Source organism: Marmota flaviventris, chromosome 14 (genome assembly GCF_047511675.1).
Source record: "Marmota flaviventris isolate mMarFla1 chromosome 14, mMarFla1.hap1, whole genome shotgun sequence".
Classification (NCBI taxonomy): domain Eukaryota; kingdom Metazoa; phylum Chordata; class Mammalia; order Rodentia; family Sciuridae; genus Marmota; species Marmota flaviventris.
In genome coordinates this window covers 10,676,780-10,699,286 of record NC_092511.1, presented here as the reverse complement: position 1 = coordinate 10,699,286, position 22,507 = coordinate 10,676,780, and the positions used below count along the sequence as shown (strand labels likewise).

The following is a 22,507-nucleotide window of genomic DNA, read 5'->3' as shown; positions in this document are numbered from 1 at the left end:
GTAAAATTTTGGGGGTGCTTACCTGATAATCTCTTGTGTAAAAATATTTCAAAATCTGCATCTGTAGATTCCCTGCTATAGAAGCACACCTCCTTGGCATATCTGGTTCTTAAGAACAAACTGTTCCCTTTCATTGTCATATTCCAGTCTTGATTGATGCTCATGATCAGTTTAAAAATTTTGTTGTTGATTATTTAAGTCAATCAACATGTATTGTTTTTAGAGTCTGTTGAAGAGCGGGCACTATTTTAGATACTAAGAATATAACAATTGACAACAAAAACAAAAATTTGCTCTTTAAGGATTTTTTTTCTGTCTCCGTAGTGGGGGGTACTGGGGATTGAACCCCTCAGGGGTTCTATTCCCCATCCCCCCTTTTTTTGGTCACTCTTATTTTTTATGTGGTACTGAGGATCAAACTCAGGGCCTCACTTGTGCTAGGCGAGTGCTCTACTGCTGAGCCACAACCCCAGCCCCCCCGCCATCCCTTTTTAATCTTTGAGACAGGATCTTGCTAAGTTTCCCAGCTGGTATTGAATTTGCAATTTTCCTGCCTCAGCCTCCTGGCTCACTGGGTTATACAGACATGCCACATCATGCCTGGCTCTTGATTATTTCTTAAATGCTGTGATTTGAAGGAACATAAAGAAGTTTTGATACTTTTTAAGCAAGCACTTTAGACTCTTAAAATAATTGGTTTCATGGAACCATTTGTTAGAAAATAGAATGTTTTCATTTTTATGATAACATTGATGATCAGATCTAAGATTAAGAGGAATGGGGTAGAAGTTAGTTTCATAAAAGTGTGGATTACATATCTTAGATTAAATGTATCTAAATTACACATGTAAAGAGATATACACATGGTTGTATAAAATTGGGCAAAGGCTGCTGTGCTTAAATTTGAGTGGTTCCTACTATGTATGAAATAGGGACTGGTACAAATGTACTTGAGAGCTAGATTATAGCCCTTACATCGTTTTTAGAGGCAGGATAATATGCTACTAAAAAGTGTAAGCTTTGGATTCTAGCTATCTGGTGTGTTTGAAACAGACTGTCATTCGTTAGCTTCACGAGGATGGACAATGTTTCACTGTAGTATGAGGAAGCTAATGTCATCCACATTAGGTTGGCAGGACTGGATGAAGATAAGGATAAGTATTGTTGCGGATTTTCACTGCAGACAAAATAATAGTAGCAGTTCTATTAGCACATTAGACACAGGATAGTTGGTGCCGGTCCTTGAAAGTGCAGCAAAGTACTCACCAGGTCTACCTTTCACAGTTGGTCTCTGAGCAGAACTTGATTTTAGTGTAGTTTTGTAGATATAGTTATTTTATCCATTTTTGTTCAGTGAAGATAGTGAAAGTTTTTTCTAGATTCCAAATTTCAAATAAATATTATTTTCCTGAGGGTCCCCTACTATTACTAATCATTTTAGTAATAATAGATGTTGTATCTCATATGTTCTTTATATAGAAAATACAAATGTCAGTGTGTGATAGTTTTGTGAAATTCCTTTAGAAAACATTTTGTTAGCTTAAGGAACTGTGTCTGCTTTAATTAGAAAAGGCATAATAGCTTGCTAGGTTCATTTCCCCCCTCACTCTCAATTCATTGCTCTAACATTATGTTGGAAGACTGAGCATTGTCGTCATCATTATGTTCAAACGTGACCCTTTTTATTTTTCATTTTAGTGGTTTGTGATAAAGTACTAATTATTGATGACATGAAAGTAAAAATTTTTTATGTAGTGGCTGAAATTCTATCATTAGGTTATTCATCTAAATCATCTGATTCAGAAATATGAACTCAAGCACTTAGAGTATGTCTGGTACATATTTGCTAGAAAGCATGGCCATGCTGAAAAGCTGTGTTTTTATTACACCATATAATAAACTTCTTACATGTCTACTGAGGAGCTGGACTTTAGATAATTTGCTCCAGTAATAAATAAGAGTGATGCTATTAACGAGTGCTCACTGCACCTTCCCAGACTCATCCACTTCATAACTCTCCAGTTATTTCCTATTACTTTTCACTTGAAGATCAATTTCTTCATGAACATAATTTTCAGATGTTTATGAAGTGTTTCTTGTGCAAAGCTTATGCCATCACCTAATAATAGGAGAAAGTGCAATTCTTTTTCTGAGGCTATGATAAATTTTAGGAAAATGCCACTATTGTTACTCAAACAAGAGAAAATGTTTCATTGAGCTGTGAAGGTAAGGTAGTTGAAGTTTGTTTTTTAAAAGTTCTGTCTTTCCTCAGAAGAATTCAGTAGTTTTTACTGATTTGTGGGTGTTAAAAGTAAAAGGGACCTTAGCAATAATGGTGAAAACGCCTTTCTTTGGAAACTCTTGTGCTAAAGACTTGTTGAAGGATAATTTTTTTTCCCCCGATTTGTATCAAATTGCTCCACTACCCTACTGTTTATTTCCCATTTCCTTTTATTTTTTTTATTTTTTATTTTTTAATTTTTTATTGTTGGCTGTTCAAAACATTACATAGTTCTTGATATATCATATTTCACAATTTGATTCAAGTGGGTTATGAGCTCCCATTTTTACCCCATATACAGATTGCAGAATCACATCAGTTACACATCCATTGATTTACATATTGCCATACTAGTGTCTGTTGTATTCTGCTGCCTTTCCTATCCTCTACTATCCCCCCTCCCCTCCCCTCCCCTCCCCTCTTCTCTCTCTGCCCCCTCTACTGACATTCGTTTGTCCCCCTTGTATTATTTTTCCCCTTCCCCTCACTTCCTCTTGTATGTACTTTTGTATAACTCTGAGGGTCTCGCAGATTATGCTAAGTGAAGCTAGCCAATCCCATTTCCTTTTAAATTAAATTTGTCATCCCAAACGGTCAGAATTTCTTTGTCTTAGATTTTCTTTTATGTCATCTTCTAGTGATGTTTTTCAACCTGCAGAATAATTTCTCCACTCTTGCTGCTGCCTGTCAGTGCTACTCAGTATCATAGCCAGTAACCGTGTGTGGCTACTTAAGTTTAAATGAGTTAAAATTAAATAGAATTACTTAATTCTGTTTTTTAGTATCTGAAGCTGTATTTCAAGTGCTTAATAGATATACTGTGTTGATGACACACAGACCGTTTCTATGATCACTGGGAGTTCAGTTGGGATAGCACTGATCTATATTGCAGGCTTTTGGGGTAGGGAACCTTTTATGTTGATGTGAAGAGTATGCAGTACAAGCTCTTCAAGAATTTTAGAATGTATGAATGGACATGTATCTATACCATTCTTTTAATTATTTGCCATTTTTTTGTTCATAATTTTTCCTTTTCTTTTTGAAACTTAAAATCAAAGAGGAAGCAGTAGTATGGTATTTCCCACATATATATTGCATACAATGTGTATCATATGCCACTTAAAATACTATAAATGGGGGTCTGGGGATGTGGCTTAAGCGGTAGCGCGCTCGCCTGGCATGCGTGCGGCCCGGGTTCGATCCTCAGCACCACATACAAAGATATTGTGTCCGCCGAAAACTAGAAAATAAATTAGAATTTTTTAACTCTAAAAAAAAAAAAAAAATACTATAAATGGAAATCTTGATGGTTGTTTACAGAGACACTTTTTGGTTTTGTATTTCTTGAGAAGCTATTCATATTCCTTATGAAGCTAGATGGTGTGTATTTTAAATACTGTGTGTATATGTGCTTTCTTATTTACTTATTTATTTTTAAAAGTTTCAGTGGTGACTCCTTAATGATTGTTCCTTGGCATGAACATAAACACCGAGCTAAAGACTGGTGCGAAGAATTGGAGTGCAGGTTAGTATGAGCCCACACCAGGCATCTGCATTTCTTTGTGGGATGGGTGAATAGATGGCCCTGTGAAAAAGTGATGTATGATCACTTCTTGATGGTGCTCCCTGATCTGGAGCATTTGAGTAAAGTTAAAGGGAAAAACAAAACACAACAACAAACTGTTGATTTGGTTATATTGAAACTTTTCAATGAGAAGATATTAAATGTTACAAACGGATTGTGAAATGCTTTTATTACAACTCTTCATTTTAGCTGTTCTTTTTTCAGGTAAATATTTTTTCTCAGTTAAAGTGTCTGTATATATATATACACACACATATACATACATATACCTTTGTTTTTCATTTAGTTTCAATTTTCATTTTTATAAGATCTTGGGGGGGAAAAACCTCAGGATGTGGAGATATAAGTATTGCAGAAGGGGATGGGAGATATAATATGGGAGTGAAAGTCCGTATGAGAAACATTTGAATTCCTTTATTCCCCACTCCCCAAAATTGGGCAAATAGTTCTTCATTGTCTCTCCTTCCATATTTTCCGTACATGAGACCAGAGGACCTCTAGTTAGCTGGAAAGCCTCCAGATTCCTGGATACTAGGTACAGTATAGGTGGGAATGAAGATATGGGTTTCAAAATCCAGGAATTTATGTATCTCCTGAATGCTGGAACTAAGTTTCCTTCCTACTCCCTCCTCTCAGATGCAGGAATAATCCCCAAGAAGTTTGGAGAATTCCTTTCTAGAGAAGTGGAGTAGCCTCTGGAATAGGGCTCTAAATACTAAGGCATTGTCCCCAAAGGTTAGGGCACTATAAGGATATAGCAAATAAGCAGTTCTTGCCACACTCACAGAGCTTCCTGGACATCTAAGGATAGAGTCAGGCAGGTACAAAAAATTAACTGGTGAGGAAAACACACAGAAAGTAGAACTGAAAGAAATGCACCATGTTGACAGAAGGAAACTTCAAAAATTATAACATTCCCTGGGAGATAAGATTATATTTATTAGATAAATAGTTGTATAAAATGGGAACAAAGGCTTAAAGAGAACTTGGGACATTTAAACACATGGTTGTTGGTATACAAAATTTAAATAATTGGAAAATTAAATCCAGGAGATTTTGTAGATATTAGAATGAAAATACAGAGCTAGAATATAAGAGAAGGATGCATTAAAAACAAACCTCTGTTAAAGTTACAGGCTTTTAAAAACACATAGATAATAAAGTAGATAAAATTATAAGAAATAATTCAGTTCTATACTTAGAGTTGAAGGTTGTGAATATTCAGATTGAAATGCTTATTACATTGAAGCACAGCATTATAACCTTCAAGAATATCAGGGATACATTGTTCTAAAGAGACTACATGGAAGGAATTGGGGCTCAGAAGGACCTCAAACATCCAGAAAAATACAAGAAGCTTTAAGACAATTGGAATCCTTTTGAAACTTTTGAAGAATGTATCTTATATAGATTTCAATATCCAGTTAACTGCTTTCATATTTGATGATTTATGTATAGTTCATGAAATTTGTCACTCATATACCTTGTTTTAGGAAGCCATTCTAAGGTTTCCTTTATTAAAATAGGGAGTGAAATGAGAAGCAAACACCACTGGATTCCAAACTGGACTTTAATATATGCAAAAGCAAGGCCCTGGATGACATTGTGCCCAGTTGGGGGTGAAAGTAGGGGATAAGGGGTGGCTTCAAGAATCAGGTCTTAGGGGGATGATATGTTGTAATGTAATTGAAATATCACTGCAAAATATTTAAAAAAATTTTTTTTATAGGTGGACAAACTATCTTCATGTTGTGCTGAGGATTGAACTCGGTGCCTTACACTTGCTAGGCAAGCGCTCTACTACTGAGCCGCAACCCCAGCCCTCATTGCAAAATATTTTATATTTTAGTATTTGATCTTTTAGAAATTGGAAAAAAAAAAAAAAGCAGTGACTACATACAAGCAATCAAGAGTGGAGAGAGTACAGTGGGTGTTAAGTTCAGGAAAAAAACAGAACAACAGTTTCTTGTGTATTCATGCCCCCACCCAAGAATTTATTATCAGTGGAATTTTTTGGATAAATGGGAACATTTTATTTATTGACCATATTTAACTAGAATTCTTTATTTACTAATTGTAATGAAAAATTGAAAGGTAGAGAAATTTAAAATGTGGAAGGTTGGTGTCCATGGTGAGGAAAGTGAGATGATGGTACTGTGCAAATTCTCTCCAATTAAATAAGACTTTCCCCTCCCCTACCCAGCCTCCCAGCTCCTCTGAGATGATGGTTTTTATGGAGCAGCACTGGAAGCCCAGGACTGGACCCATTCATTGGGTTCTTCTCAGTTTTCCTTAGCCTGTATCTTGTGATTCTAACAAGTAGATGCCAAGAATGAAGGTATTTCTTCTTAGACCAACCACAGCACTTAAGTGGAAGAAACTCCAGAAACTATAAACATGTGAAGCCATGAAAAGATGATTTGGAAGATGATACAGATCTTGGGTAGTACAGGTCATTTGTTCTGTTTATTAGCATCTGTCTTTGGTTAGGTCCAGGGATTCTGAAGGAAGAAAAGGACTGTGTAGTCCCTGTCTTCAAGAAGGTGTGCCCCAGGTGGAAGTGCAGAGTACTATGAAAGACATGGTGGGGCATTGTGGGCATGCAAGGGGAAGCCTTAACCTTGGTGGAGGTCAGAGAGAATCCCTGTGGGGACTTGAAGAATTTGGAGAATAAGCAGGAATTAGCTCAGTGGAGATATGTTTGGCAGTGAGGAGGGAGTGCTGAAAGGCTAAAGGCAAGGCCCTCTTCAAGAACTGAAAATAAGAGATGTTCTTACCTTTTATCAGATTTCTGTTGTAAAAAAACTATCACCTGAGGGTGTCACAGATTTAGTTTTCAGTTTTGTTGCATTTGAAATGCCAGAAAAATATTTAGAAGCAAGCAGCAGGAAGATCTTAAAGCTTCTAAGTGACGTCTGGGTTACAGGTAAAATACGGTAGTTGAATCGTCTGTGGTCATTTATATTTGTAGAGTTGCAGGGAGACCTGGAGAGAGTACAGAGTAAGAATAGCGTTGGGTTAAGCATTTGGAAGTGCTAATATTTAATGTTGGGTAAAGAGGATATTCTAGCAAAGGTGACCAAAAAGGAGCAGCCGAAAAGATGAAAGGAATTCTGATGGTATGGCTGCTGGAATGAAAGGGAAGCTGATTCCTGAAGGAGAGAGCAGTTAAATCCTCTCAGATGGTGTTGAGAGGGAAATGGGTAAGGACTGAAAAAAAGCATCAAAGGAACTCTGAGTTGCTGGTGGCTATTTTTCCCTGCTGAAAAGGGGCAGATTTAAAAAAACTGCTTGGAAGAGTGATGTGGCTTTGTGTGGGGGAAAAATCCCTGGAAGAATACTAATGAAAATAGGAGGCTAGTTAAGTAAAGGATCATTCCACACATGAGACTTAGTGTGGTGCCAGTTACAAGCACAGTGGCTTATCTTGGGTATGTGCCTAAGATGCCCAGGTACTTAGGTGCTTTGTGTCTAATCATGTGCCACACCTGATGGAAACCCCCCCCCCCCCCAAAATAGTAACCATAAATAAACCAAATAACTATTTGGTTTATGCCAGGCAGTGTTGACTATTTACTTCGATTACTTTGAATTTTTACAACATTTTGCAGTAGTATTAGACCCACATTTTAGAATCAAAGGAATCCTAAGGTAGTTTTAGCTAAGTAACTTGCCCAGGGTTTCACAGCTTTCAGTGAGGAATTGTGTTGCATGTTTTGTAGCACACTTATAAGCTCATTTCCTTAATTTTTTTCTGGATTATATTATTTGATATTTTATTATTTTCCAGGTATTGGGGAAAAATATTTTCTCCAGTTTGTTAGTAATAGTGTGCTTACAATAAAGAAGTACCTTTAAAAATGAGAAGACAGATATCAGTGATATGTTCTACGTACAAATGTTGATATAGCTCTGAGAAATCTTAAGGATTCCTCAGGAAGTTTTAATGTTATCTATAGAAGTATAGTAGGAAAAGAGAAAAGAGGTGGCAACATTGACCAAAATTATGGAACAGTTCTCAATAGTAATTTTGTCAGATGGCTTGTTGACTATTTGGAACAGGAGGAAAAAAACCTCCCAACTTCTGGTCTGTTTTGCGCATTACTGAGCAGAATGCCATACACAGATTTAGCAAAACACTTTAATATTATCCTGTGCTTCACCTATTTTGTTTGATTATTTTGATGTGTAAACTTTAAATGATGTGTCCTATAAGGACAGATGGTGCCAATATAAGCTCACTTCCTTATAATCACAATAACCAACCACATGTGTTACCACCTCACTTTACATGAATGAATGTCCCTAAAGGAACACGGTGTTTTCCTGGTCCATCTGGGGAGTCTAGTTACTTTTGTCTTGTCCCTTAACCATGGAGGGCAATTGTCTTTGATCATCCTCATAAAAACTCCTTATAATTTGTGGTCCTCATGATGTTATACCTGTATGTGTTCCTTTAAGGTATTGTTCATTTTTCACTATTGTTCATTTGGTGGGGAATGTTATGGAGTAGTCCTGTACTGGGCACACACCAGTGCATTGCTACCATGCCAGGGCCTAGTAGAGGTATATTCCCAACCTAAATGAGGCGTTATTTTATGTTTATGAAAACAAGATTTTGTAATTTCAACTCAAATTGAAGTAATCTGGGGGAAATTTGCTAACCCAGGCCTGGCTGGCCAGCACAAGTGATTTTGATTTAACCAGTTTACTTTCCAGGGTGATTTTATTAATACTTACGTGATTTGTGGCACAATTGTTTTATGATTTTTAAAATTGGGAAAAACTGTAGGAAAATAAATTCTCCCAAAGTGTCTCTTCCTGTAAGTATGCAAATACATAAAACATATAATGACACACACATAATCCCTTCGTCACCTATTTCCCTCTTTCGCTCATAAAATTATATATTTTTCTAGCATTCCAGTGAGTTGTTAATTGTTCATTTTGTGATTTGCAGAGTGGTTGTTGAGCCGAGTCTCCAAGATGAAAGTGAATTTTTGTATGCCGCACAGCCTGAGTTACTGAGGTTCAGGACGGCCCAGCTTACAGTTGAGAAGGCTATGGACTGGTATCAGAGCAGAGCAGAAGAGATAGAACACCATGCCGGGCAGGTGAGGGGAGGACTGCTGCTGCCTAGTAATACTGCAGTGTTGCTGGGTCCTTAGGGCTCAGCGTATGCAATGGATGTGGATAGCAGGGTCAGGAATCATGGAGGTCATTTGCAAGGGATGGAATGAGTGATTCTTACTACTTTTGTTCATTTATTCTTTGCCTCAAAAGTTTTTGTGGCTTTTATTTTGGATTCTTACAGAGCAAATATGTACAAGAAAAGTTCTAAATCTTTTATAATATAAGCTGCGAAACATTCTGCTCCTGTTTGTCTACGTATTAATTTACTGACGTTAATATTAATGTCAGTAAATATTAATATTAATATTTTTTCTACATAGAGTGCTTGACCAGTCCCATTTTACAGTGAGGTAATATGGTTGATTGTGATCTTGCCTTTCAGGAACCCTGTTCAAAGCTGTTTATACTATTTTCCTTAAAACTATACTCAATTTCTCTTAGGCTTTTGGACCTTTACTGAGATCCATAACTACATCAGAGAGGAGGCATGATTCAGAGAGATGAGGATTATACTGAGCTTAAGTTGCTGAATATGAATATTGACTCTTCCACTAACAGACTTTGTGATTTTGTACCTTTCTTGTACCACCTCAATTTTCTCTTGGCATTAGTTCTAGTCAGAGTTCATGAGAACAAAGAAATATACTTGAGAACATTGAAAACTCTGTCAATTGGCTGAACTTGGTAGTGTAGTATCTGTAATCAGTTATTTTGGAAGCTGAGGCTGGAAGATTGTGAAACACTGCTTCAGAATTACAAAAAGGGGGCTGCGGATGTAGCTCAGTGGTAGACTGCCTCTGGGTTCAATCTCCAGTACTTTAAAGGAACACTACCACTTGTGCCCCTCCCCTCACCCTAGTTCTGCTAATAATTGAGTGCTCTGTCAATGTAAGCCATAGTTGATTTCATCTTAAGAGAGCAGATTGGTAATTCAGAACAAAGAATGGTAAAAGGCACTTTAAAAGTCTCATTCAGGGTTTGGTCAGTAGATGACATTTCCTTTCTCCCCACATCCTGGCTTTGGACCTCCTCTCCCACCATCAGTCTTTAGTTTGACAGAAAGGTTGATTCTAGAGGTTCTGGCGAGCAATAGCACGTGGGAAGAAGATGTAGATCCTTGTTTACATTTCTACTTTGTGTATCTGAGAAGGTCCAGTTTTCCACATGGTAGCCTTCTTGAATTCCTGCTTAATCTATTTTAGCTTTATAGAAAACTAGTGTGCTACTGTGGAGTTCTACACACCCTTACTCCTCCCACCAAATTTTCCTTATTGCTAACACCTTGCATTTTAGTGGTATATTTGTTACAATTGATAACCCATTCTGTAGTGAATGGATGAACTACGATAGTTCCAGAGAATGGAATATTACTAAACACTAAAAATGAGTTCTCAAACCATGAAAGACAGAGGAACCTTAAATGTATATTACTAAATTAAAGAAGCCAATCTGAAATGGCTACCTAGAATATAATTCCACTGTGTTGCGTTCTGTAAAATGTTGAATTATAGAAACAACAAAAAGATAAGCGGTTGCCACTGGTTAGAGGAGTAGGCAGAGCACAGAATTTTTAGGGCAGTGAAAGTACTCTTAATGATACTATAAAGGTAGATAAATGTCATTATACAATTGTCCAAATCCATAGAATGTACAACACAAAATGTGAATCTAATGTTATCTGTGGCCTTAGATGGGATGAGGCATGTTGATAGTGGGGACGGTGTGTGTATAGGAAGTGAGGTGGGGCAGCAGGTATATTGGAACTGCGAAGAAGTTGTCTCAAAACTAGAAGGGAAAGGTGTTTTCCCCCATAGCAATCCAGCTTTGGAGACAATCTACTAGTGACATGTGCTTCTTCCCCCCAAAACAACAATGAAGTGTTCTGTGTGCCAACAACATAGCTTAAAAAAAAAAAGTAAAACAAAATTCTGCATTTTTATAAAACTTGATTAAAAAAAAAGGCATTTCAACATGTACAGTCCCCAGAAGGCCACAGTTCCCAAAAATGCACACACTTCCCTTGGCGTCTCCAGCTCCTTTCGCTCTCTGTGCCTGGTCTGTTTTGGCATCTCCATTTTCTGCAGGGTTATTCCCGTCCTTGCTGGTCTCAGCTTCTCCCTTCTCTCTCCCTCCTTTTGAGGGTCCTTTTTAGGCTTAGGCCCTGGCTTTGGAGGAGCAGGTTTAGCAGACAACTTGCAGATCTTGGCTTTATCTCCTTTAGCATCCCCTGCAGCCTTTCTCTTGGGCAGGATGGTGACGGCAGCGGATGTAGGCGCTAGACGCGTGGATGTAGCTGTGTGCAGCTGTGGTCCACCCAGGGTCGTTCTTACCGCCTCTTCTTCACTCTGCTCCTGTCCTTGTCTTTAATTTCTCCTCCTTCAATGGGTCTTACTACCCCTACCCACTTTTAGGGCAGAAAGTTCAAATCCAACCTCTTTTATAACTAGAAAAATAAGTTAAATCCATATTCTTCCTGGCTTCTTGTTTTAGCTTCTTGTTTCCATCACATCTCAGCCTAGAAAGTCACTCTGCTCTTCATAATCACTTTCTCAATTTTTGCTTTCTTCTCTTTCCAGTCTGAATCCTTCTACAATACCAACTCTTAATATCCAGTTCCCTCTGTTTCTCATTGAACATCTTGTCCTTTGACACCATTTACTACTTTCCTGAAATCTCTTCTTAGGTGTATGTGACAATATTCCACTGTTTTCTTGTGCTCGTCTTAGCAATTTGTCTGCTCCTGTGGCTCACGTTCTTTGGCTTGTCCATTATCACTATTTCTCAGATTGCTTCTCTTGTCACTAATTCTTGTCTATAAGTGTGGCCCATTCAGATCTTCTCACCTCACACCACTCTGATTTATGTGCTGACAGTTCCCAAGTAGAATCTCCAGCCATGTACATTTACTTCAGCTGCGGGTTTGGTTTACTTGTTTTTGGATCTGTGTTGGGCCTCTGCACTGAGATAATCCACAAGCTCCTGAGCAGCAACACATTCAGTTCAAGGTTCTCAGTTTTGCTGATCCCTTGTGCCTACCCTTTGACTTAAAGGAAAAACCCAAGCCATCATTGTTGACTCCTCTTCCTTACTCATGCTTCTCATCTGGTCTGACCAAACTTCATAGTTTGTTTCCTAATATTGTTTTTCTCCTCTTGAATGACTTCAATTACACTGTCATGGTTTGGCTCCTTGTTATTTTTTTGCCCAGTACATAGAAAGTGTTCAACTAATACTTATCCCACATGAATGAGTGAAGTAGCTAGTGAATGGGTGTGTGAATCAGGATATCTGTCAGGATTCCTCCCATGCTGGCAGCTGCAGTTCTCATGACTAGTCTCCCTGTTTTCAGTCCAGGCAATTTCAGTTCATCATCCTGATTAATTCGTCATTCAGTAAATACTATTCCAAAGTGTAAATCTGTTTGACAGGCCTCAGTGGAAAACCTTGGGTCATATATTGTTTCAGGATAAACTGCAGATTCCTTAGTGTCACACTATCCTCTGATGTGGCACCTTCCTCTTTAGGACTCCAGCCCTCCTGCCCTTCACGTCAAGCCATTCTGTCTGGTGGAGCTAGATGACAGTGCGCTCTGCCTCCCTGCCTCCCGTGCTACTCTCCCTCCCTCTTGTGCTTCACCTCACTAAAACCCATTGGTTCTGCAGCGCCCATTTACAAGTTCCTCATCTGGGAAGCTGCACACCCTCAGGATGGGCTCAGTGCTCTTTGGATCCCAGTCAGTCACAGCACTTGCCTCACTCCTTCAAGCATTGACGGACTGGTTGTTTTTCCTTCCTAGACTGAGGAAACATTGAAGGTAGAGGCCTCGACTTACTCAGCTTTGTGTTCTTAGTTCTTCTAATGATGTTAACTCCCAGTAAGCCCTCAAAAAATAATGTAGGAAGCAGAAACTCAGGGTAGTGTGAAAGATCATGGGCATAGGCCATGACAGATGTTTTCCCATGAGTCAGAGAATGTTAATCCATAAATTTTATCAAGGAATGGGTCAAATGGCATTCTGTTGAGCCTCTAAAGGAAAATCATTCCTTGCTTTTTATCTGATGAAGCTTAAGTGAATTGAGTCAAATGTTTGTACCAGAGTTAATCAGCATGTATTTATTGAATGCCTTCTGTATGGGAGGCACTGTGGAAGGAAAGTGTCTGAAATGGAAGCTGTGGGGATAGTTGCTCTTCTTGGAAACGGAGCTGTGTAGTAAAGTAAGAGTAATTTGGCTTTCTTACTATCTGTTAATTTTTTCCCTCTCCTTGTTAATATGTTGTGAGAAATTTAAGATGGTTATCTTTCCTTTAATATCTTTAAAAAATATTTTTAGATGAACATGAGTGCTTTATTTTTTATGTGGTACTGGGAAACGAACCCAGTGCCTCACAATGCTAGGCAGACACTCTACCACTGAGCCACAACCCCCGCCCCTCCCCACTCCTTTAATATCTTTATCCTCAGTATTTCTTGCTGGTTGAGTCTTTTAAGAACTGTTTTTATGGTAAAAAATATATTTTTAATGGAATTTTAAAAAATGGTCATAAGAATTAGATTCTGTACTAAGTTTTTACTTTAGAATGTCTAAGCTTGGGAACTTACAGTTGTTCTCAATTTTAGGTTGACTGTGCATTGTCACTTATTCGACTTGGAATGGAGCGGCATATTCCTGGTTTGCTAGTTCTGTGTGATAATTTGGTTACTCTGGAAACACTGGTTTATGAAGCTGGGTGTGACTTAACCCTAACCTTGAAAGAACTCCAGCAAATGAAAGACATTGAAAAACTAAGATTACTGATGAATGGCGTAAGTTTTATTTTAACATTTTTTTAAGCATTCTCTGTACTTTGACTAATATAAATCTTGAACCAAAAATGAAATGTTCTTCAAACTTGAAAACTGAGTACATAAAGGTTTCCTGATCTTTTTTTCTCCCAAAATCAAACGTCATGGGTATGTTACTGAAGTGATGTAAAGCTGTGTTGACTGTTATGCCTGGCTTGCCTTTTCTCTTTCTCCATTCCTCTATCATCTGTCCCCTCTTTTCCATCCTCCTTTTTTCACTCCGACCCCCCCCCCCCCCTTTTTTTTGCTTTCTTTTCCCTTTAAGCAACCCAGTGAAACTTGGTTTGTTTTGTACGTGGGACTACCCTTATGAGACTTAGGTAGATCTTTTGGGGTAATTAAAAAAAGTGATTGCATAATTTTAGGGATCATGAGTAAAATTATCAGTGTCATTTGAAGTTTTGTGAAGGTGGATATAAAGGAGCAAAATGAAAAGAGGAAAGGAATGGAGGGATTCTGGACTTTTCTAGATGTAGCTCCTTTCCAAACCTCTTTGCTCTTCTCCCTCCTTCTGTTCTTGTGCCTTTTCCTCTTGGTCTAAAGTCTCCTCTTCTGCCTGTTCACATATTCTTCCTCTTCCCTCTTCTGGGTATCCTCTTTGCTCTGGAGGACCTCATGACTATGTAGTGGCATGAGCAGATGGGCCACAGTGGTATTGTTGCTGTACCCCCACTATTCCCAGGTAGAAGGTGACTCATTCTTGGATGCCTGTTGGTACATATGTAAGTGGTGACCTGCAGTGTCTGTTTTAGAAAGTATGCACAGCCTCTGTTTAACATCATCTGACTACTGGTAAACTTTAGGACTCATGTGGGATAATGCACTATTTAATGCTAATTTTTTTTAATGTTCTTTCAGTGTTCTGAGGACAAATATGTGACAAGTGCCTACCAATGGATGGTTCCGTTTCTCCATCGTTGTGAGAAACAGTCTCCTGGTGTAGCTAATGAGCTACTAAAAGAATATTTAGTAACTTTAGCTAAAGGGGATTTAAAATTTCCCCTGAAGATATTTCAGCATTCCAAACCAGATGTAAGTAGAAACTCTAACTTAAAATTCCCTGCATTTTTTAAATTTATAGAAATAGGTTTTTAAAAATAAATTTCTATAAAAGACTTTGCAGATAATTCCTTTTATACAGAAATGGCTGCCTTTCTTTAAAAGTGTTTCAGTAGTGTAGTGTGAAAATTTTTTCCAAAAGTTCAGAAAATTGTTTATTTTTATTTCTTTTAGTTTGTGAACTATCTGCTATATGTTGGAAACTGTTAATGCCAAGAAGATGAATCGTTGATAGGAATTCAATACCTATCATGTCTCAAGTGTTAAAATATTTAATTAATAATCCTATGAAATAGATACTTTTACTATCTTAATATAGAGGAAAGGAAAGTTGTGATCTAAAGTGATTAGGTACTAGCCCAGGGTTACACAGTAGGTAGAAGAACTTGCATTCAAATACAGTATTGTAATGCCACAACTGTTCTTAACTTTTACATTGTATGATACCACTAATAGGAGATGGTTTCTGCCCTTGAGTACATTCAAATAGTTTATGAAAATATTTATGCTCTTATAAGGTATCTTGTAATTATTCTTAACTACTGTTATATCTACTTAAAGAGTACTGTATAACTTTGAATTTCTAAAGGGTTCACATTGACTGATGGTAAAGTCATTTTATTAAGTACAGCATACCTTTGCATTTGACAGTGTCTTAATTTAGCCACAGATCAAATATGCTATTTCTAGTGATAGTGCCTCCTTTTCTGTTGAGGGGCACTCAAGCAAGATGGCATGGTCACTTGAGTCCTGACTTTGTAGTAATTTTCAAAACATTATATTTGGGTTCAAGCAGAAAGCATTTCAGACTTCTTCGAATTTAAAATTCGCATTGAGACTATTTTCTTGCCCTATGCTTTGTTCGTAAGTCCACTAAGATTTATGGTCATAGAGCAGTATAATGAAAATTTAAAGGAAAAAAATGCTACATTGTACGCTTTTGGTTTCTAAAAGGTCTGTCAGAAATGTCTGTTCATTGGTTACTTAAAATTTTCCATCTTCTCATAAGCAGTCTGCACTTAGTATTCTGGTTTTAAATGTGCAGTGGTTTACTGTGAGCTGAGGTGTGTTGCTTATGGCAGCAGAATACCATGTGAGAAGCAGGATAGATTGAATATGAATGTTTTATGAGGAAGAAAGAAGCAACTTTAAATTCTTTCCAGTAATCTTATTTGTGATACTTCTTCCTCACAGAATCTTGTAAATCATTTGTTTGTAGTCAGCTTTTTGTTTCTACTCGGCAATTTAGCATGAACCTTTTGAATAAACCATACAGTCATTTGCCTTTGTTGAAACATGTGAACATCAAAGCAGAGAAGCTTCAGGGCCTGTGCTTCCAGCCTGCCTCTCCAGCCTTGTTTCTCTCCAGGAGAATGAGACCGTTCACAGTGAACTTCTCGACTCTTCACCCTGTCAGGCTCACTCTTGGCTTTCTGTATTTTATGTCATATTTCCTTTGTTTAGAATGGTGATTCCCCGTTTTCATTTACTTCACAAATAACTGCCTATCCTTCAAGTCCTGCTCTTCTAGATTCTCTCTACTGTGAAATCTTCCTCGACTTCTCTATGCTCTGACAGGTCTTTGTACTTGCTTCTATTATAGCCCTTATCATACTGTGTTGGGATTATTTGTTCATGTTTGTCTTTCTTTCCTTTATTCCTTCTCTGTATGTCATTCATCTCTTTATTACCAGGAAATAGCATGCTGCCTATAGTGAACAAGAGCTCCGTTCACTTTGGCAGAATAAATGTAGGAATGAAGGATTGAAACTTGGTTTCATTGGGGGTGCTTTAGATCACTTGTTTATATTTATTTACTTGACTAAGATTGTACTGGGAGTATTGTTATTTCACTTAATTTTTTATGAAAAGAAGGTACCTTAGATCTGCCATGAATGATGCACAGAGTATTTTAATAATTTAACAGCAGCAATGGCTTCTGTATCAGACAGCTTAGATCAAGTATGCTGCATGAACAAATGATCTCTGTGTTAATACTGTGCAACAGCAAATATGATTTTTCTCACAAGTGTCACATCTGCTACAGTTGGGCTTCTGCTGTGTTCCATGTGTTATTTACTTGGCAAATGAGGCAGAAAAATTATTTTCTATCCTGTGGCCCAGGAAAACAATAGTAGACTCCCAGTGGCTTTTAAAACTATAGCTAAAAAAAGGGGCTCAAGTTGCTTCCTCACTTTCTCCTGGCAGAAGAAAGTCTGATGGCCAAGCCTGACACTAAAGGTCAGAAGAGCAATTCTTTCATGGGAAGAGGGAAGCTAATACTTAAGAGCCAAGGTCACAGTGATAACGAAGGTCTTGAAACGCCTCTGCACCTGCCTGACGAGGTCCTTCTAAATCACCTCGTGTACCTCAAAGTTTATTCTACTTTATAACTCCTAAAACACTCTTCTGATTGTAAGCCATTGCTCTGTGACTGAATCTGTCATTGGAAAGTGAAACTTGAGGGGGGCAGGTCTGGGCATTAATGTCATGGGGACACAATCTCCTGCCTTCTCAGTGTTTTCTGTCTTCCAAACTGGTGACTTTTGAATGTGTCTGTACATCAGAACCATGTACACATTAAAAAAGTTTATGCCTTTTTCAGATACAATGGAGTAGAATTTGGTGGGGGGGGTGTCTTGGGTATACTTTTAGTAATTTATCCAGTGATTTTGATGGAAAGCCAGGGCTGGGAACCACTGTTTCAAATGTCCTTTCTTTTAACCAATGGGAATTTACTTCTTAGCTTTGTTAAAGTAACATCTTTTAAGTTTGTTTCTAATTACATAATTCAGTGGGCAATTTTAGTTTTAAAATTATATTTTCTAATTTAATATTTACTGTAGAATAAAACATAAAGATAGAAATAATGTTGTTTCTGACAGCATCATTGACTAAATGTTCTGAAAATTCTTTTACTCTAAAGTATTTAAAATTAGTCATTAAATTATTAAAAATATGTTTACCTGTGGTGCTGAGCTTCAGAGAAAGTAAGGGGAATTCCTGCTGGCCAAAAGTGAAGCAAAAGGAAGTCAGAGAAACTCAGGAGAAGTTAGTGGTTGCGTGGGTGGGGGTGTGGTTTTCTGTTCTACTCCTAACTGCGGCATTGTCAGTGGAAGTGCAGAATAGAAAGCTTCCTACCCATTAGCACGTGAAGACCGCCAAGAGGCGTGACTGTGCTGGCATGTACTTTTCATTAGAGGGGTGGGGATGGGCAGCCCTCTAACAGAGCAGTGTTCAGTCAAATCTGTTGTTATCTGTGATAAAACTGGACCTGGTTCTCTTGGTGATAGCAAAAGCAAAACTTCTTTGAGGGGCTCACATTTGAACAGATGTGTAAGAATGTTACAGATAAATCTTGAAGATGAGTTTACAATTCAGTTTTACAAAACCCAAGGAAAATATCTATAGGCAAGATTGAGTGGGCAGAACCTTGCTCTCCTTCCACTCTGATAATAGATGATCAGATATAGGCTATGAAATACATATTTTCAATCCTTAAGATATGAGGAAAGAAAAAGACATGAGAAGGAATGGAGAAACTGAAAAAAATGAGCTGAGATTTGAAAATAAGCCATTTAGAACTTATAGAATTGAAATTATAATAAAAGCAAAAATTTAAATGGAGGAATTCAAAGGAATTGAAGACAACTTAAGAAAGAATTGAAATTTGGAACACAATTTATCTGCAATGTAGAACATAAAGTGAAAAGACATGGAGAATAGGCAGGGCAGGTCTGATGTAGGACTAGCAAGAATTCTAGGAAGAGTCTGATGGTCTGTCCATGTCCTAGTAGAATGTTGTTTTAATTACAGAGAATTGGGACTATTTATTTATTTTTGGTACCTGGGATTGAACTCGGGGGCACTCAGCAACTGAGCCATACCCTCAGCCCTATTTTGTATCTTATTTAGAAACACGGTCTCACTGAGTTGCTTAGTGCCACGCTTTTGCTGAGTCTGGCTTTGAACGTGAGATCTTTCTGCCTCAGCCTCCTGAGCCAATGGGAGTACAGGCATGTGCCTCAGTGCCTGGCTGGAGTATGGTCTAATGTCTGAGGATAGTATTCCTTTGTAGTTTTTTTTCCCCAACTAATTTTTGAGTTATTCTTGGATATTTTTTTTCCATTTAAACTTTGGTATCAGCTTGTCTAATTTCCTGACAGCTTATTTGTATTTCCTTGTGATTATATTGAATCTATAAATTAACATAGGGAGATTACTATATTAATGTTCAATCACCCTCTTCAAAAGTAGAATATTTTATTCTATTTGTTTGCCTTTTTTAAATGTTTCAGGAGTGGTTAAAATTTTTGATGTTTTGCATATTTTTTTTGTTAAATCTATTCCTAAGTTTTTAATTTTCTGTCCCTCTTACAAAGTGAAGTTTTCTCTTCCCTCATTTCTTGTTTTTTTTTTTTTTTTTTTATGTGTGAATATGAAAGCTCTTGATGCTGCGTGTGAAGTTTGTATTCTTCTTCACTGACTTCTTATATTGCTTGACTCTCTGGTGTTTTTCAGGTATTCTATCTTATCATCCGTGTTCTTTTCTATATATCTATAATGTATAATTTTAAGTTTTTAGTTTTTGAAATTGATTCTCTTGCAGTTTACCTTGCTTTGCAATGCAGACTTGAGATGCCCATGTTTGGAAGGCTCATTGTGTCAAGTGAGAATGTCCTGCATGGACTATATTCTTTTAGTTTAAGAAAGGGCAAAAGATGGTTTAATAGTGACCACTGAGAAGTTGAGAAAAGGAGGATGAAGATAAGAACAAGTGTGTCTTAGCTTGTCTACTGTAAGACTTCATGTAGGGAGTCTGACAGGCATAAGGAAAAGTGTCTTATAAATTTGAGCATTGATTAATGTACACAATAGATTGTATTAAGGAAGATATGCTGAATGTTGTAAGAGAATAAGTACCATAAGAATATATAGAGAAAAGGAGATCTTTGTATAAGAGTAATATTTTTTTTTAATGAACTAGCATGTATTGAACCTATGCATGGACCATGGACACTTGGGAAAGTCCACTTTAAGTCGGTCAAATGGAAATAAAACTAAATTGCTAGGTAGGTATAGGACAGTTGGTAAACCTATATTCTTTTCACTTATTATTCTAATAATTTATACATGACAGTAGAATGTATTTTGACAAATCATACATAAATGGGCTGTAACTTCTCATTCTTGTGAGGCACATGATGTACACTTATGCAGGTCATGTAATCATATATGCACATAGGGTAATAATATCTGATTCATTCTATTATCATGTAAACACATGTTCTTGAGAAGACATTCCAGGTAGAAGTGGACTGAGACAAGTAGATATAATCAAGCTTATATAGAATTTAGATTACAGCAAGTATAGTCAGCATTCTGTGTCCATGGGCTCTGCATCCATTGCTCAAATCTCTGTGCTTAGAATTAACCTACCATGGGAATCAACCAACCGTGGATCAAAACATTAAAAAAAAAAATCTGTGCTTAACACACATAGACCTTTTTCTTGTCATTATTCTCTAACTACAATATAGCAACTATTCACCTAGCATTTACATTGTTTTAGGTATTATAGGTAATCTAGAGATCAAGTAAATATACAGGTGGATATGTGAAAATCATGTAAATGCTATGTCATTTTACATAAGGGATTTGAGAATCTGCAGATTCTGGTATCAGCAAGGGTTCTGGAGTCAATTCCCACAGATGCCTAGTGCCTCCTGGAATTTAATTTGGGTAAAACAAAACTTTCTGTAGGGTAAGTGGTTCTTGGCACTAGAAAGATGGGCTGGCAGGTAACCATGAAGGTTTTTGGATAAAAAGTGAGAAGTTCATTCTTGACCATTCACATTGAAAGACTACTAAAGGATTTTTTAGCATAAACTTTTGAGCATATATGATTAAGTACAAACTCTAGAACATTGAACTTAAAAATGACTCTTTAAAATGTGTCCATGGCAGGAAGCCTGAAGATCAAATAAAACATCAAGGATTTGGGCTTGTTTTCAGATGGTTTCCCAAATTGTTCCTTGACTAAATCTAGTTTGAGTGTTTCATCTTCCTGGGGTGTGCTCTTACCATATGCAAGTTATTACCATATTCCCCCCAGTCTCCTCAGTCTCCCTGCATGCAGGTCAAAGTCCCCTGCAGGATTGTGAGAGCTTGTGTTGCTTAGTTTTGGCTCTCGAGCCAATGGTCTGGATTTGAATCATGACTTTGCCACTTCCTAGCTTTACAAGCATGAGCAAATCATTTGATCTCTCGGCACTTTGGTTTTCCCTTAATGTACAATGGAAATAAGACTTGCAATAATCTTAGAGGATTGTTATGAGGATTTATAAATTAATGCATGCAAGCACTTACAACTGGAAGCTGGCACAAAACAAGAAACCAAGAAAAGTTATTTTTGTTAATTTATAATAATACCCATTTTTATTGTTCTCTTGTCCTTTTGTTACCAGTTAATCACTTTGCAGCTGTGGGCAATCCTTTGTCAGATGTTAGTGCCAACTTAATGACGATAAGTGTTTTCTTAATACCTGTGGACATGTATGTAAATCTTTTGACTCAGCTGCTTTAGAAAACTTTGTTTCCCTGGTAACCTTGAATTTTTTTTATTTGCATCCATTAATTTGAGTTTCTCTTTTTCCTTTTCTATTGCTTAATTAAAAAAAATTATTTCCTATAGCTCTGGAGACTTAAAGTTCAAAATTGAGGTACTTGTAAGGTAGATTACATTCTGAGCCCTATGCTCATGGCTTATAGGTGGCTACCATTGTCCTGTGGTTACATGTCCTTTGTGCTTGCAAGAAAGAGGAAGAAAGGTGTGCACCACATTGAGGGTTAGGGTGTCAACATTAGGGGGAAGTGGGGGACATACTTTAGTTCATAGTGCCCCCTATAGAGAGGTAATGAAAAATTGGGAGTAGTTAAACTATTGAAAACTCAGGCTGAACAACAGAAGGCCTCTTTGGCAGCTGTCAAAGTTCCATCTTCTGCAGTGGGAGAGAGAGAGCAGGGAAAGCTGAAGACCAGGGCCTGAGGGTGCAGCTCAGTGGTAGAATGTTATTAGCGTGTAGGAGAGAGGCCCTGGGTTTAATCCCCAGTAGAAACAAATATTGACTTAAGTTTTCTAAGAAAATGCCTTTGTTTGGCAGCTCTTCCCATCACTTTCCCATCTGTTTTGTGTATATTGGGGAGTTTCTACTAAAATGCTGAAATGCAAGAGATCATTATTACAGAAATTATCCTAAACTTACTTTTTGTTGAAAACAACTCTTAAGAAAGTAGTTTCAGGCTTTCATTTGGTTTCTGTGGTGGTAAAGTTTAAGTGCTCTGCATGTATTTATTTACCTAATTCTCTGAAGCTTTCATTTTGGTTTCTGTGTTAATAATAATGTCTTCCACATTTAATAGTTGATTTAGCCTTCACTACCCCTCCTTAGGAAGGTGTTGTTAATATTTGTTTTATAGAGGAGTAAAACAAGGAACAAATCGGTTATTTGTGTGTATCAGAAAATACTGCAAGAATGGAAATCTGTGGTTTGCAGGGAGAAATGGTGTATGCTGTATAGAAAGTGGCCTGAAGTGGTCATTTTTC

At 37.4% G+C, this 22,507-nt stretch overlaps 1 protein-coding gene and 1 pseudogene across 2 annotated transcripts in view; one reads left to right on the top strand and one right to left on the bottom strand.

Moving 5' to 3' along the window:
- Nucleotides 1-22,507, top strand: part of Nbas (NBAS subunit of NRZ tethering complex) — a 340,725-nt gene that overhangs the window by 117,463 nt on the left and 200,755 nt on the right. Inside the window, exons 22-25 of one of the 2 annotated variants that reach the window (XM_071601352.1) lie at nucleotides 3,729-3,806; nucleotides 8,827-8,980; nucleotides 13,618-13,803; nucleotides 14,701-14,874. In XM_071601352.1, coding sequence (XP_071457453.1) covers nucleotides 3,729-3,806; nucleotides 8,827-8,980; nucleotides 13,618-13,803; nucleotides 14,701-14,874 — 592 coding nt within the window. Of the gene's footprint in view, nucleotides 1-3,722; nucleotides 3,807-8,826; nucleotides 8,981-13,617; nucleotides 13,804-14,700; nucleotides 14,875-22,507 lie in introns of both variants that reach the window. The other variant, XM_071601351.1, reaches the window with a different exon arrangement.
- Nucleotides 10,458-11,896, bottom strand: LOC114094612 (non-histone chromosomal protein HMG-17 pseudogene; annotated as a pseudogene).